General features: G+C 36.1%; 1 protein-coding gene across 8 annotated transcripts in view; it reads left to right on the top strand.

The window, feature by feature from the left end:
* rgs19 (regulator of G protein signaling 19) overlaps positions 1-18014 on the top strand; it is a 98724-nt gene that overhangs the window by 18370 nt on the left and 62340 nt on the right. For 2 of the 8 annotated variants that reach the window (XM_073937924.1, XM_009296657.5), the window contains exons 1-2: positions 162-299; positions 8833-8943. The exons of 2 other annotated variants lie outside the window; for them this stretch is intronic. In XM_073937924.1, coding sequence (XP_073794025.1) covers positions 8929-8943 — 15 coding nt within the window. In that variant the 5' untranslated portion in view covers positions 162-299; positions 8833-8928. Of the gene's footprint in view, positions 1-161; positions 300-8832; positions 8944-18014 lie in introns of those variants that run through there. 4 more of the 8 variants (XM_005161942.5, XM_009296656.4, XM_073937925.1 and 1 more) reach the window with 2 other exon arrangements.

Consider the following 18014-nt stretch of genomic DNA (forward strand, 5'->3'; position numbering starts at 1 on the left):
AATCAAAGAGAGACCTCTTCCAATTTAAAGCATTCATGTTTTTGTCTTTTTCTTGCGCGTGTCGTCCTCGCCAGTGTCCTCTTTTCTTCCCCGGTCTTCTGTTGACCGTTTCCTCTTTTCGTACAGCTCCCCTTCCTCCTCTCTCCTTCACAGAGTTAAAAGGGAAGTAGGAGATTTTGGCCGTAGCGGACTCAGCAGTGCCTTTAGTTCCCCACGTTGTTACAAACTGTCTTCGGGAGATCTAGTAGGTTAGCTGACGGTCCAGAGATATTTATCTACCCCACAAAACCTGCAGTCATGTAAGTATCTGATCTACAGCGATATTAAAAGGGAAATATCATTATATTCGTGCTCCTTATTAACAGAAGTGTTTCAAGCGCTGTTTTAAGCAGAGCGTTTTCAAGCTTGATCATGCAGTTGTTCATTGGGTCATGGACCGATTGACCTTTTTAGCTCACATCTGTGTGCATCTGAGGGGTGGCACCGGATCGTGGCAGCTGGCGGAACATCTGGTGCTGATTTTTATCTTAATATGTTGTTGTTTCTTAACAGATCTGTATTTAATGTGAGAGGACAGGATGCAAGTTTAGAGAAGTGATGCGTGTGATGTAGTAGAGCTCGATGTAGAGTTTTTAAACGTATTATTTTACTCAAAAAATAACATTTGCTGCTTGTTTAAAGTACTTATGAAATATGAGTTAAACCAACACAGATCTTAGGTTTATTTAATTAAACTCATTTGTTGTATTTTGTCCACCTAAATTTGTAAAAACTATTAAACCCCCAGTCAGATAACACTAATTTGTCATGATATCTGCACGATTTCCTTTCATTTTGAATCATTTCTTCTAACGTAATGTGGCATAGTTCATGACAACCGATACCATGCCAGCAACGCCTCATGACACCATCGTAAAAAGTCTGGCGTGTTTAATTTTTTTCTCGTTCTTTACTGTGCAATTGTAGCACATCATTTATATCAGTAGGTGCTTCCCTTAAGGCACCGGTCAGGTAATCAAAAAATAGGCTGCATATTTATTTATGGGTGGGTCAGGGGTAGATAAGATCAATCATTGGTTATGCAAACTTTAACTATCATTTCTAAAATATTAAGGTGTTTTAAGCAGTTTTATCTGACAGACTGGCACAAATATGCACACATCTCCATTCTCATAATAAGTTTCTGAGTTCTCTCAGCCTTTCAAAAGAATTTGTTCTTCTGAGGTAATCTGGGAACATGTTCAGTGCTGCGAATACATTGGAAAAGCATTTCCTGCTTATTTAAATTTGTAATTTATAGTGTAAACTATTTGATATAGGCTTCTCTAAAACTGTGAATATTTCACTTTAGTTTTATTTAGGCTGGATTATTATTTTATTTAACAAACCAACACAACCAGTTTGTGTTTTGATGCATATAGCGGACTTGTTTTGAAGCACTTCACCTCAAATGTTAATTGTTTTTCTTGTTTATGGATAACTGACTAACAAAAGATACATAATAAATTAGGATAAAACTTATGCCAAACGAAATTAGTTTCATTTTTTTTTTCCAAGAAAAATACACGAATTATATTTTTGTTTGTGCCCCTCCAATATTCAACTATACGGATGGATGCTTTGTTTAGCTCTGAGGAAAATAAGTATTTAGTGAATGCCTAACTGTGATTATATCACAAATCTCAGTTATGTATTTGCTAATTTTAAAATATGAGCATTTGATTTTTTCTCACTGCTGCTTATTTTCATTTTCTCTGTCTCACTCGTGGCAAGTTTAGGCAAGGGAGTGTTTAATAACAATCCATGGCAGGAAAATATACATTTATATTTTAAAGAAAATATGTTAACATTAAAAAGAAATTATAAGTTTGATCCTCTGTGATCTCCTAGAGACACTTACATGGGTCGTCTACATTGTTATCATTACCAAACACATGTTTGTGCTGTCCGGAAAAAAAACAGAAGCTGTTGCTGAATGAAAGTGAAGCTGTTGAAAAAATATTAGCCAAAAATGACATGATTACATACATTTTTATTATTTTTTTAAGTTCAATTTGTGGAATGGAGTTTGATTCTTGTGGTAAATTGTACAGGGAAGAAGCCAGTCAGTAGAGTTTACAGCTAAATATTTAGCAGTGTTTGCATGCCCTTATAGCGTTATTCATTAAAATAAATGTGAAATAACATTCATTACAAGTTGATTTAAAAAAGCACCTGAATTGTTTTACATTTTGTGATTTTTCTTCTTAGATAGATTCTCTATCTATTTTTCATTCATATATTAGCAAATATTTACTAATATTTAAAATGATATATATAAACACTATTTTCTATTCATGTATTAGCAAAATATTTTGCAGTGTGGGCGACGCAGTGACGCAGTAGGTAGTGCTGCCGCCTCACAGCAAGAAGGTCATTGGTTTGAACCTCGGCTGGGTCAGTTAGCGTTTCTGTATTGTTTGAATGTTCTCCCTTCATTAACAAAGGTTTCCTCCGGGTGCTCCGGTTTCCTCTGGGTGCTCCGGTTTCCCCCACAAGTCCAAAGACATGCGGTACAGGTGAACTGCGTAGGCTAAATTGTCCGTAGTGAATGAGTGTGAACGAGTATAGATTTTTCCCAGAGATGTGTTGCAGCTGGAAGGGCATCCGCTGTGTAAAACATATGCTGAATAAGTTAGTGGTTTATTCCACTGTGATGAGCCCAGATTAACAAAGGGACTAAGCCCAAAAGAGAATGAATGAATGAAGTTAGATCCTATTCATGTTGTATGGAATGCCCCTAAATAATGTAGTTATACGTTATCTGCAGGCATTCGTATTATTGAGATTGAAAACAAAAAACAAAAAAACATTTCATTAAGATAAGATATTTCGTTATAGCAACACTTGGGACTGCTTTGGGAAATAACGTTTGTCGTAGACATAAAGCGACGACTGCTCGTGAAGGAACGTGTAGTGTAGCACATTTGTTACCCACGACAAGTCAAGATTTTATCAAGAAAGAAAGAAATCGAATAATCTGACATCGTGACTTTCGTAACTGACTATAAAAATCGTGTGATCTGACCGGTGCTTAAGAGAGCTTAATTGATTTGTGTTGCGACAACATGAAGGATTTTTTAGTGTATGACTTAAGGGTTAAGCGGATTTGATCTCATGTCACTTGTTTGATATTTTGGGTTTATTGTGGGTCAGAGCGGGCACCGTGTTTGATTTGATGTGAACGGAGATTGAAATATGCTTTACCAGTGCTCTCCAGAAGTTCCAGTTGATGGAAAACTCTTGAAAACATTGGTTGTGAAAACAGACCCGACCTTTGACATTAAGATACAACCTTCTGAACAGAATGTACTTTATCCCTTGGGTTCCCACGGAGTTGGGAAAACCTGGAAATGCCAGGGAATTTCAAACATGTCATTTTCACGTCTGGAAATGTTAACTTACATTAGTTGGATTGTTTTAAAGATCAGGTTCGGTTTTGAGGAATGGATCTATTTCAGTGTCTTTTAAGTTCCTCATATAGTTGTCATTCCCTTAAAGAAATGAACAGATTCACTGTTGAGACAAGTTGTGTTAAGCTAAGTATGATGAGCTAAATGCTATTGTAAGCTAAGTACTTGTTTCACAATGAATATGAGGAAGCTGGATGACGTGACAATCACAACAAATGAGAACATATTTGATGCTTACTATGCAGTTATTATACACTACAGCTGAAAGTTTTGCAGACAGTAAGATTTTATTTTATTTTTTTTGAGAATTGAATAGATGTATTGAGCAAGTGTGCATTAATCAATGAATTGTGATGTTATTACACAATATTTATTTATTTATTTTAAGTATGTGTTGTTATTTTGAACATATTTTACTAATATAATTCCAATATGTTTCTGTCATGTATCTAGGTATATCTAGTGTCTAGATAACACTTTGATGATGAAATCATCTGTTAAGATGACAGTACCAGAAAATGTGTATGGTCACACAGGGCTCGAAATTAAACTTTTTTTCTTGGTAGGACTGGTGCTTCTAACTTAAAAAATGTAGGTGCACCAGACAAAATTTAGTCTCACCCACCAAAAATGATCAGCACCATTACTACACGTTTTATATTAACAGATTCTATTATATATTAACACTCTAAAACCAACTAACAAACACAAATCTGCATGCGCTCACCGGTCTTACAAACGCTGCTTGACATGAATGAGATGAACTGAATTAGCAATATTAACCATGCTGTTCTCATGGGTGGTGTCTGATATTGCACAGATGATATTGACATTCATTCATTAATTTTCTTGTCGGCTTAGTTCCTTTTATTAATCCGGAGTCGCCACAGCGGAATGAACCGCCAACTTATCCAGCACGTTTTTACGCAGCGGATGCCCTTCTCTGGGAAACTTACATATACACTCATTCACACACTCATACACTACTGACAGTCTTTGGACTGTGGGGGAAACCCACGCGAATGCAGGGCGTATATGCAAACTCCGCACAGAAACTCCAGCTGAGCCGAGGTTTGAACCAGCAAACTTCTTGCTGTGATGCAACAGCACTACCTACTGCGCCACTGCATCGCCCTGATATCAACATATAAATTATTAAAGTTTAATATATTTGTATGCGTCATCTTAATAGCAATAACGCACTTTTCATGAGCTGCAATATAGTTTTATCTCAGTGAATGCATTCTCTTTAGCGATAGTGAACGTGGTGTCAGTTGCATGACTGACAGCATTGTGACGATTAAATGAAGGATTAAATAACGTTAGAACATCTCATACTTAAAATGTGTAGATTCAGTGGAAAACACTGTTACCAGAAAACTCCGTCCCACCGGTTTTACGGTGAATGCTTTAGTCATTTGTATAGCGGACTTAAACCACTGGACGTCTTTTATCCACTCTTCAAAAAGTGTAAATGCTGTATTGACATTTAGCACATGATCACTGATCAGATGTGCCATTATTTGTAACTTTAGGTGGCTTCTAAAACTAAATCTGTCAGTGTTGTTTTCATTCTCTCGGATCCAGGCCTTTACATTTTCGCGGCTGCAGCTCCATGTCATCGGAACTGAGTGATTGACAGCTGATATTAACCAATCCATTCGCATTCTGTTCTAGCGCAGTGGGTTAATAAGAAGAGCTTGAAGACGGGGCAGGCATTGCAGGCTTTGTTTACTGCAGCAAGTTTACACGCAACTGTTTTAAACCATACCTGAGCGCTGCGTTTGGTGTTTTTAGGTGCAAATATGCTTAATGCGTGAATGCCTCCTAATTCTGCGCATGTGGTGAACATGTTGCTGTGAAAACTGGTCACACCACATCAATTTTATGCACTCGCACAAACGCTCCCAAATATATTTTGAGGTCGCAAAAATAAAATTTTGGGCGCATATGCGACCAAAACGGTTGCAATTTCGCACCCTAATGACTAAACTAACCAATTATATTAGATCTGTCCTGAACTAATGTAGACATCCTAATTTTTCATCTTATGTAAATATGTGCTTCATAATAAGAGTTTTTTTAACACAACATAAAAATATGCAAAAAATTATCATGATTACTGTAAAACTATACAGCAGCAGCCCTTTAGCCCAAATAAAAACAGCCTTGCATAGCATAAGAAACTTGTTTATAATATTTTCAACCCAAAACATTCCAAATTTTTGTCGAGTAGTGCAAATGTAAAGTTCAGACCAATGATATTAAATGCTAGGGGAATCTAAACTTGTTGCTTATTGTATCATATTTAGGCCTGTTATACAAATAGTTTTATTTTCTCTCTGATCTTTTTTCCATCTTATCAATTCATTATTTTTTTTTTGTTTGTGTTGTGACTGTGTGAAAGCAGAAATTAAACCATACTATTTTCAATGTTTAATGTTTCTTTAATGCAGCAAGAAGAAAGTAAATGACAAGACCTAGGGCACTGTTTTAACAATCTACTGTAGGCGCAGAGTCTAAAGCGCATGGCGCAAAAGCTTTAGGGGGGTCTGAATCCACTTTTCAAAACTGAATGCTTTACTAGCAAGAAAAGTGTTAAACAGCATCTGCAGTGTGAGGACAAAGAAGAGCATCCTCCATTTAGCCTCTTTACTTTACTTTTACTCTTTACTCCTTTACTTTTGTTGAGTAAGAAAACAATGGAAACTCACTTCACTGAAGACATCCATTAGCATACAGATTTAATCATGTTTTTGAAGCGCAAAGATTTGTTTCAAAACTATTTCTAAATTCAGTTCTTATTTCCAGCAAATAATAAATGAACAATATTAATGAAGTGTGGTCAAAAAACTGAGCTATATCCAAACACATGTCCTATTCCTATACCCCATAATGATGCATACGTGCCTAAAACCCGACAGGTGGACAAATGTTTTTATTAAAACAAATACAAATATACATATAATAAATAAAAAATAAATAAATAAATAAAAAATAAATAAATAAATAAATAAATAAATAAATTACACTGCTAATAATAATATTATACCAAAGCATACTGTCATGAATAAACTGAAAAAAGCCCTGTGAGAAGAAGGCATGGTAGTTGTCGTTTTTTATACTTATGTAGGAAATAATAATTTTAAAACATTTTATTCCTTTAATTTTTATCTTATGTAAAGATATTTGTGTATTGCTGTGCATCATGTGTGTATTAAGCAATGTGTATTTCAGTTCTTTAAAATAGCAACGTGCCAACAATGCACCTTAACACCCCATTCACACGGGGCTTCAGTGTCAACGCTTGACTGAAGTCGTGTCTGAAGTTGGGGTCAACGCGATCGTCATAGCAGCGTCAGCCAATGAAATTCAGTCTACAATAGGCCACTGTCTAGCTGGTGTATTTCCATACAGTGATCTGATTGGCTGACGCTTCTGTCGGCGCTTGAAAAGTTGAGCTAGTCCAAACTTCTGCAGTGAGAAACGCCTCTGAAGCGGCGCAGACAGATCCACATTGCAGTTCGGCAATGCCTGACGTCACCCATTCAAAGTTAATGCTTCCCGTTGAAGCCCTGTGTGAATGGGGCGTAACTAACCTCTATTTTAGACCAGCACTTGAGTTCACAAAGTGGCGCAAATGGATTTGCTATTTAAACAATGTGTTGCAAAAAGTGAAAATTAAGGTTGCACTGGTCTGAAAATAGCAACAAACACATCTTGCGCCTTATTGCGTTGGGTGTATCATAGGGTCCCTAAAGTACTAAAGATATCAAACTACACTCCAAAGTTAGAAAACTGTTGCCGATTTCAGGTATTCTTTGATCAAAAAACCTGCATGTCCATCTTATTATAGAGTATATTTGAACCTTTCACAACAAAAACTGCACATATGAACAAGATAGCTAATTTTTCAATGTGTTTCCTCTTTTATAGCTACACAGTTGTAATTTTAGTGTTATTTTCACATGTATAGTCTGAGTAGAGCTGCACAATTAATCGTTAAAAAATCGCAATCTCGATTCGACCCCCTATCTGATCTTAATCCAGCATTTCTACGATTCTGCCAATCATATTTTCAAGTGCAGGAGAGAAGAAAAGCCGGCTGCACGAGTCTTTTCATTGTTTTACACACATTGCTCAGTGACATTGACACCTTCAAATGATGTTGAATGAGTCACATACTGTATTTATAAGGTATAATTCACCTAAAAATGCAATTTTTGTCTTAATATAATGATGTTTTTGCGATCGGGAAATCACACGTGACGTATGAAGTATGAACAAGCACTTAGCAGTCAAAATGAAACCGAAAGTGTGCACTACATTCAAATGATCGTATCGCATTTTAGAGTTATGAATGTGACAAGCATTTGATATGTTTTTTTTTTCTTTTATAGCGAACCCACAGTTGTGCATGAAAATAAATGTTTACAATGTTAGTATAACTACTCTAGCCTATATATTGTTGAATATAATCTGATAATGGCAAATGTCTGATTTTACCAGTGAATAAATTTGTCTAATATGACAGATTGCAAGCATATATCTCAAACATATTAATTCAACATCAGAATTATTATAAGTAGAATAGAATTATTTATAGAAACCAGTAGACCTACACATAATATTATTATCGATGTTGTGCCATATGTTTGTTTTTACCATACCGTTATTTTACATCTACAGAATCGTGAGAAAATCGTGATCTTTATTTTAAGCAAAAAAAAAACGCGATTCTCATTTTAGCCAGAATCGTGCAGCTCTAAGTCTGAGTGACTCAGGTTATAGCTTGTGAATTGGATTTTGTAATGTGATCGCAAAAAGGGTGATATTTGGATTTATATGGCATTTTATTAACAAGAATAGTTAGCGTTGGTATTTAAGAGAAATATTTAAAATGCCGCATGAATACATTTACGTGGGACAAACGTACATTGTTTTAGTTAGCATGACTGTTAACAGTTAAACCATGATTTGTACTTACATATAACAGTCAGTGATGGACTGGCCATCCGTTCGGGGAGTTTTTAGCATTTTCACTTTTAAAAAAGGATGGATGACCGTGTAGAATAATCTGTATAAGGATTATGTTATTTGCTGATGGTTTTTATTTTAATCTCTCTAACTTAACAAAATTAAAAACAACTTAATGCACCATATTCTGCTCATGTAAGTAGATGATTAAACTTAACATGCTTGACTAAATTAGCCAAAGTCATACATTTAATTGTGAGCATTTGCTTGATGTGACTAATATAGTCTTTCTCTCTTTTTCTCCCTCACCGTTCCCTCTCCTTTTTTGTATGTCCATGTGTGTTGCCCTGTTTGTGTGTTTTTTGTGCTTTCCGGCCTGTGCTATATGTGTTTGTGTGTGAAGGAGAGGTCCGCGGCCTGCGGGGGGATGACATGCATGTGTCCAGGCAATTAACATCATTGAGGATTTTAAGACTAGTAGGCTGCCCTCCGCCAAGCCATGATGGACATTCTGGTAACTGGCCCTTTTTTCCTCATTGCTGTTTGTGTTTGGGGTGTCTTTGTGATGGTTTATATTTGTGTTAGAGGATTCAAGGGTCTTATGATGCGATTGGGTTTCGTCAAGTGATGTCCTGAGAGATACTGTTTAGCACTGTTTGGAGAATCCTGGACCAGATGGAATAACTTAAAAATAAAGGTTCCAAAAGAGTTTCTTTTTCATTGAAGCCATTGAAAGACTTTTAGTGATCTTCAGTTCTTAGCAAAGCTTTTTCTGCTTAGTGTGAATAGCCCTTTTACAGTCTACAGAAACTTTTTTCTCCCCTAAACATTCTGTTGTCCAATGTAAAAGTTCCAAATGTTTACATTTTTGCAGCAATGCCATAGAACCCAGTGTGTAATTCTTATGTTGTGTTCACACCAGATGCGGAACGCGCGGATAAATTGCACTTTTCATGCGTAAATAGCAGCGTGAATATTTGAGTTTACTCGCTTCATTTGCGCATAAAACCCTGCTTCATTTGTGCGTCAAATCCGCTTAATTTCGGCATCAAATTCACTTCAGAACAGATGCGGATTCGCGTGATGGGCATGGTTTCTGTCTGCCCGGTGACTAGCTTCATTACTAAATGGCTAACATTAATTTTTTTAAATAACATTGATTATGTGCTTTATGAAGGCTGAAAAAACAGCGTCAATACGTTTAGGGCCGTGTCTGAGTCCACTAGTTCCTTTTAGAGGTGCATCCAGCTCTGTGAGCTCATAAACTCCACCAGAAACTTAACCTGGATCATGGAGGCTTCTTCTAAACTACTTCTTTTGACATTTTTCAGTTTTCACAGAGATAACGTTAGTCCTGGTTTGAATCTGCCGCTATGCTGACACATAGGCATTTGTTGCTCTGCCTTCTTTTGAAAATAGCATTCGCATTTGAGTTTAAAGAGTCACCAAAATGTCACACTTAGATCAAAGCCTTAAAGGGGCAAATTTAAGGAGTTATACAAAATATTTGTGGGGTATTTTGAGCTGACATTTTACAAACACACACTATAGACATAAAAAACTGGGCATGATATGTCCCAGTTAAACACATTCAGGATTTCTTTCTTCAAAGATCAGATCAAAAAATGTGGAGCATCTGCAAATTCTGTTTGGCAACAGTGTGTGTGTATATATATATATATATATATATATATATATATATATATATATATATATATATATACAGTTGAAGTCAAAATTATTAGCCCCCCCTTGAATTATTAACCCCTGTTTATTTTTCCCCATTTTCTGTTTAACAGAGAGCAGATTTCTTCAACACATTTCCAAACATAATAGTTTTAATAACTCATTTCTTATAACTGGTTTATTTTATCTTTGCCATGATGACAGTAAATAATATTTTACTCGATATTTTTCAAGACACTTCTATACAGCTTAAAGTGACATTTAAAGGCTTAACTAGGTTAATTAGGTTAACTAGGCAGGTAAGGGTATTTAGGCAAGTTATTGTATAATGATGGTTTGTTCTGTAGACTATCGAGAAAAAAATAGCTTAAAAGGGCTAATAATTTTGACCTTAAAATGGTGTTTAAAAAATTAAAAACTGCGTTTATTTTAGCCAAAATAAAACAAATGAGACTTTCTCCAGAAGAAAAAATATTATCAGACATACTGTGAAAATGTTTTTGCTCTGTTAAACATCATTTGGGAAGTATTTAAAAAAGAAAAAAATTCAAATGAGGGCTAATAATTCTGACTTCAACTGTATATACACTTTAAGTCAGAATTTTTAGCCCCCTTTTGATTTTTTTTTATATTTATTTATTTATTTATTTATTCATTTATTCATTCATTCATTCATTTTCTTTTCGGTTTTGTCACTTTAATGATCAGGGGTCTCCACAGCATAATGAACAGCCGTGTAAATATATAAATAAAATTTATAAATTATATTTTTTAGAATCCCACTTAAATAAAAAAAAGTGTGCAGAAACACTTTGATTGACATTCTCTTATTTGTACTTGTCATGAAAAGCCTCTATTAGTGAGAATCTCTCCCTCATTAGCATAGACAGCCCTAAGTGAGAAGCAGAAGGTAATTTAAGAGAATAGGAGGATTATAAATTTCCACCCTCGTTTGAAAATAGCAAAGTCTCATTTGAATTTGAAGCGACAGTCACCAAAACGGCACATTTTAGATCGAAACCTTAAAGGGGCAGTTTTAAAGAGTTCTAAAAGAGTATTTATGTAGTATTTTGAGCTGGAACTTCACAAACACACTAGAGACTTGCTTTATATCTTGTAAAAGAGGTATACTAGGTCTACTTTAACAACATTTAAGATGTTTTACCTCAAAGATCAGATAAGAGAATGTGGAGCATATGCAGATTCGGTCTGGTCTTGGTTATACCAGTATATCAGCAGTTCTCCTGATGTTTATCGTTATTTGTGTGTTGTCTTCTTTTCTGTAATAGAGCTTGTTATGTTTGATTCTTGAGAAATGATGTATACTGGTCTTTCCTGGAGTTGGTTACAGCATGTGAACTGTCTACTGTCTTCAAGTCTCTTCTTTTTTTTTTCCTCAGCCTTGTTCTCTCGACTCTCCCTATTCCTCACATACAAACACACACTAATCCAAGACAGTCACCAATTTTAAATTAGCCCAAACTAAGCTAATTATAACTAAGATCCTAAAGACATCTTTTGACATTTTGATTTATTCTCTGTAGACAGCATCTGTCTTCGTTGTATTGTCAAGACGCTTATACTACACTTCTGAGATTTTCACACGCACACAAATTTCACCAAAGCTCACAAATGAGCGCGCATGGACAAAGAGCATAAGATGTTCATCAAGATGCGTTGACTGCTGGAAAGCCAGAAATAAAGAGAGCCGAGAGACAGAAAGAAGTCAGCAGAAGGAGGGAGTGATAAGTCACATGATTCATGGCCTGTTCACCATGGCATCTGGATAAAGTTAGCGGAAAGCTAGATTTAGATCTAAAAACAGACAAGCAGACAGACATCCATTCTGTATGTGTGTAAGAGAGTTTCCCTCTCATCTTTAATAGCGCAGAGCAGCTTACTCATATCTCCAGCTGTTGATTTAGGTGCACGTCTTTCCGCAATGCTCCTCCCAGTGCTATAGCCTAAAGTTTGACTCGTATATTTATATATGAAGCTGAACATTGGTGCACATTCTCTCTCGTTCTCCCTCCCCCTCTGCTGGGTTAAGTTTCTTGCCCTCGGGAGATCCCTGACTTTCTCACGCTTGATGCCAGGTTGGGGGAGCTCTGTGCGAGTGCTCTCAAGCCTGTTGGTTTTGTTACTCATTTTAGAAGTGGCTACATCTTTTGAAAAGGGATGGAGGTGGCATAGCCTAGCGGATCTGGGCTGCTTTCCAGAAAGCTGCAGGATCCAGTCTTACAAGGGTTGATTCATGGTCACCACGGCTGGAGTGTTGTAGTGATCACGCATGAACACTGCGGAAACATAGGCTTTGTTTGGACAAAAATGCTAATGTATTGTGATATTTGCATTGTTTAGTGATATATATATATATATATATATATTTAGATCAATCCATATTTAGACCAGCAATTTTTACATATTTTTTATTTAGTTTTAATCTTAAGGCTCGCATTTTCCGTCGACGTTTAACGCCTCGTGACTAAATAAACGGCGCTAATGTGATTGTGCAAACCAACGCGCAAAACGGCAGTAAAAAAAACGTAATTTTTTTCTTGTGTGGTGTTCGTATTTTTGTTACTAAGCCAGTGTTCATGGGTCTGGTGGACCTGTTAGAGTTTTGGCTTTCCAAATGAACACTATCAAATATGTTTATGTTAAATTACTTAATCCCAATTACAAGCCATATGAACAGCAAACTTGGTTAATTTTTCCCCTTTATCTTTGTTAGATCATATTGATGAATTAATGTGCTTCTCGTTTTTATATATATATACAGTTGAAGTCAGAATTATTAGCCCCGTTTTTATTTTTTTCTTCTTTTTTAAATATTTCCCAAATGAAGTTTGACAGAGCAAGGAAATTTTCACAGTGTGTCTGATAATATTTTTTCTTCTAGAAAAAGTCTTATTTGTTTTATTTTGGCTAGAATAAAAGCAGTTTTGAATTTTTTAAAAAGTATTTTTGGGACAAAATTATTAGCCCCTTTAAGCTAGTTTTTTTCCGAGAGTCTACAGAACAAACCATCGTTATACAATAACTTGGCTAATTACCCTAACCTGCCTAGTTCACCTTATTAACCTAGTTAAGCCTTTAAATGTCACTTTAAGCTGTATAGAAGTGTCTTAAAAATATCAAGTAAAATATTATTTACTGTCATCATGACAAAGATAAAATAAATCAGTTATTAGAAATAGGTTTTTAAAACTATTATGCTTAGAAATGTGCTGAAACAATCTGCCCTCCATTAAACAGAAATTGGGGAAAAAAATAAACAGCAGCGCTACTAATTCAGGGGGGCTAATAATTCTGACTTCAACTGTATATATATATATATATATATATATATATATATATATATATATATATATATATATATATATATATATATATATATGTTATGAAAGAAATAAAACCCACAGATTAGTTTTTTCGTATTTTTCCCACCATTGTCATTGACATCATCATCAGAAGCTCCTCTCTCTTTCACAATCAATTGCAAGGCCTTCGCAGCAGATAATCTTTTGGCCGTCTTGATCAGTTGTGATAAGAAGGCAGTCTTATATATAGTACTATGCCCCTAGTTCGCAGTTGGGACAGGGTCTGAGAAAATAAAGCTTGAAAATAAAACTCTTCCACCAGAAAAGAGGAAGACGGAGTGTAGGAACACTGGACCTACACTTTCAAGACTTTTATTAGACCTGGGTCTAGTGGACCCGAACACCTTGTATGTAATGTAAATGTGTGGGGGGAGGTTCATTATGCGGTCATTGTAAATTTGTTCGGATTTATGTTCTTCACAGAAAATAAGCCAAAGCCAATGAATTTCAGGTTAAAAAACATTATTCATTGTTTAATTTTTCTTTTGAAAAAAACTGAAAACGGGTCTCACAGACCTGAACACCATACAAGGGTTAAAGAAAGGCCTCATGCTCGTTTTTTTGTTTTGACGCACGGTGTCAAAAGCTTCTCCTCCAATCAGATTGCCACCTTTGTTTACGTGCACAGAGCTGCGAAAGTTACAGTAAATGACACTTGGAGGCGCTCACACGCAAAACTGTGAATGTGAGCGCACATTGAAGAAGATGCCCAGAGGCGTTATGAACATGGAGCTGCTTATTGCTATTGTGAACAATAATCATTTCTTCATCGCTAGAGCTGGAGCTGCTACTTGAACCATCTTATTCGAATCACCAGTAACTTTAACAACAAGCGTGTGAACTTCCTCTCTTCCTCTTCTTCTGTGTTATAAGTAAAGTGTCAGAAGCTTAAAGTTGTGTATCGCCACCTAACATTAAGGAGTGATTTTGCATACTCTTCTGCTTGACGCCAGTGAAAATCGCTTGGGTTTGAATCCGGAAAAACTTCTCGTAAAACGCTGACGTTAAACGCAAATGAAAAGCGTCCCGGTGTGTACGAGCCTTAAGTCTTCAAAAATTCCATTTAAGTTTTAGTCTAGTTTAAGTCAGCCAAATTTCATCCTCTAGATTTAGTTGACTAAAATATATTTGGTTTAACTTAAGTAAACTACTGGATACATAAATTCATACAAAACATTCCAATTTAAAATGAAATAAAACAGTCTCTTATAAAAAATCGACTGTAGCCTTTCCGTAGAAAACCAAAAAGAAGATCTGCATTGTTTATAGCTTGCATATGATGTTCTTTATTCTTAAAAGCAATTGTGCAACTCCAATATACTGAGGAGAAACAATTTGGCATGAATGCCATTGCAAATACTGTTTAACCTGAATAAATTACAAGAATCAACAGTTTATTTATAATAAGGAATATGTGACATAATCCACTTTTAATAACAGCATTTGAAAGAGCATAACTTCATTAAGCAAACCCTTTATTTTCATGTGATAAACTATCAGTCCGTCGACCAGCGCATCAATCAGTATATAGTGAAAAGTGGACAAGCTCAAAGCTCAATTTTAGACTGTTTACAACTGTGTTAAATGTTAATGTTAAATGTCCACTTGTGTTCTGACTGACTTATGGTGCTTTCAAACCTACACTTTTGTTTCGGTACCTGTCTCGTTTGCCCAGTTAGCGCGGTTCATTTGGCATATGTGAACAGGATAAACGGCTGAGTGAGGTGGTCTCGGCTCAGTTAAAACGCACCCTTGAGCGGTTCGATTGCAGTGAGAAAGCGATCCGATCTGAGCGCAGTTATATCACAGTGTTTTATGGATATGTAAAAGGAATACGGCTATATCAGAGGTCAGCAACCCAAAATGTGGAAAGAGCCATATTGGACGAAAAAAAACTAAAAACAAATATGTCTGGAGCCGCAAAAAATGTAAAGCCTTATATAAGCCTTATAATGAAGGAAACACATGCTGTATGTATCTATAGTAGCTATATTAGCCTACTATAAAAATGACTAAGTTGGCTACAAATACATAATGAGCCTTCATGATTAAATAGCCACTGAAATCAGGTGGTTGGTGTTTATTTTGTTGTCATTTAAACACTGCAGAACAGCCTCTGGTCTTTCAGTGGTATTAAATTGATCATTTCTTCTTGCGGCCCATCAGAGTTCACATACCTGCATAAAAGCGCATTGAATATCGGTCACATCACAGGCAATTGAGTATGCTGGCACTGAAATAATGTCCTTGGTTTGCTGATCGGTGATGTTACCTGCCATTTTAATAGCCCTTTCCTTCACTGTCTTAGCGGAGAGAGGTATATCTTTAATTTTTTGTATTATCTTGGTTTTGTTTTTGAAGTCTGCAAATAGGTGTTCTAATATGTTGATGAATGACTCCTTCATGTAGTCACCATCTGTGAACGGTTTTCCATGCTTTATTATCTCCCGGTTTGTTTACAACAGCCACCTGCCTGGCATCCCGCCCTGCTGATAGAAACCTGTGTCGCAGGCTATGACGCAAATCTTCGTTGACAGAAATGTTGAAATTAAATATTAATTCTACATACTTTTACAGCATTTGAAAACGTAAAAAATTGTTGTCTTCCTATAGAAATCATATTAAAACAAAAATATATCCTAACCTTCCCCATCTTTTTGAACATTTTTGAAAAAGCTCCAGGGAGCCACAAGGGTAGCGCTAAAGAGCTGCATGCGGCTCTAGAGCCGCGGGTTGCTGACCCCTGGGCTATATGAAGAGAGAATTATGAGTAGAGCGGGAAGTTTCGCGCGTCTCCGGATGCCCGCAAACGAGTGATGATCTCCCGGTAATCTCGGAGAAGATGATCTCCCGGTCCTCAAATAGGCATCGTCGCGCACCCTTCTCACCCCTCCCCACCGCGTCTCTCCTCAGACACGTCGCACGCGCGCACCCTGTCAATCACCACCAAACCACCACCTCTCCTGACAGCTGAGCGGACGCTGCAAAATAAACCCTGACACTCTGACCAATGTGAGGAGAGTTTACTCACACGTGACTTGTTTAAGCTCTTTTGGTCCGATTAGAAACTTTGCAGTGTGAAAGCGAAGAGCAAAGAGCAACAATGTAACATTTGTAATCTCTGTTTCGGAACAACTGAATCGATTCACAGGTGTGAAAGCACCCTAAAACCAAACCATGCAGCATTTAGTTGGTCGATGAACAGATTGAACAGAATATATATGAGAATAAATCATTTGTTCTTATGTAAAAAACCAAATCGCATGGATTCCAATAGAACTGACTAGATTTAGCCTGTTGAAACCTACAAACAGTGGTAAATGTGATCCAGCATAGCTTTCAATATGTTAAAAAGCACTTATTTACTGTTTACTTGAAGAAACATGAAATCGTGTGGAGCCCAGCATTTGTTTACATTGTATTATGTGTTATATATTATGTTTGTCTTTTGTAGTAAGATGTTGTTATAAATAATATAAACTCTAAAAAATGTTTTGTTGTTTGTCATTTAAAATGAGTTGAAACAACACAATTCTTCAGAATCAATCCACTTAAATTAGTCAAAACTAATCATTTAACTTAATTCCTTATGCTAATAAATAATAAATTGGCATTATCATAGTTACCAAATACTGAAACACTCCACATGTTGCCAAATTCAGCAGTAAAATGTAGTTAAGTAGTTATGTCATGATATATATGTTTAATAATTCCAGCCGCTATTTAACTTTTGTTAATGTTTTATTAATACAAGGCTAATCTGAACACTCGCCTAGATACATTGCAGTTTAATCTAGATAGTGATTATGGTAACTACAATGTGACACCTTTGGCTCTTATGTTATTTATTCATATGAAATCTGTGTATACTAGCAGCTAATCACTAAAAATACAGTTAAACATTTAAAAAATGATCTTAAATCAAGTTGAAGAATGGACTGATGTCACAGCATTTGTATTCGGATGGCGCATTTGCAGTGTGAGAACTTCTGCTGAGCCTCATGCCGTAACATCCAAACAAATGTGATACTTCAGTCATGTGACAGAGTGGAAGAGAAGCTACAAATACTGCTCTGTGTTACTTTCAAGGGCTGTTATGTGTGTTTGCAGTGATTTAAGAGCAAAGCGTTTCCAGTTCCTGGTGGGCCACTGCTTTGCTGTGGTTGCTCTTCAGCAAAACCACTTCCTTTTCTCATTGTTTCTTTGAGCTCCCTCTATTTTCTACTCTTACTTTCATAGACCACTAATCCTTTTTTTCTGTTTCCTTTGCTGTATTTTAAGCATCTTAAATCCTTGTCTTTGATTCGCCTGCTAAACATGAAGTGGTTTACTGCTGCTGAAATGAAATTTGGTCCTGGTCACATGTTGATCCTACTGTAAATATTGAGAGTTTGCTGTAGGCATGGGCGATAACTGGTTTCAAGGTTTACCGCGGTTTGGAAAAGTCAAGGTTTTAATACCGATAAAATGTTCTGTTATACCGTTCCCAAAGTATATGGAAGGATTTTTAATGTCT

Source organism: Danio rerio, chromosome 23, assembly GCF_049306965.1.
Source record: "Danio rerio strain Tuebingen ecotype United States chromosome 23, GRCz12tu, whole genome shotgun sequence".
Taxonomy (NCBI): domain Eukaryota; kingdom Metazoa; phylum Chordata; class Actinopteri; order Cypriniformes; family Danionidae; genus Danio; species Danio rerio.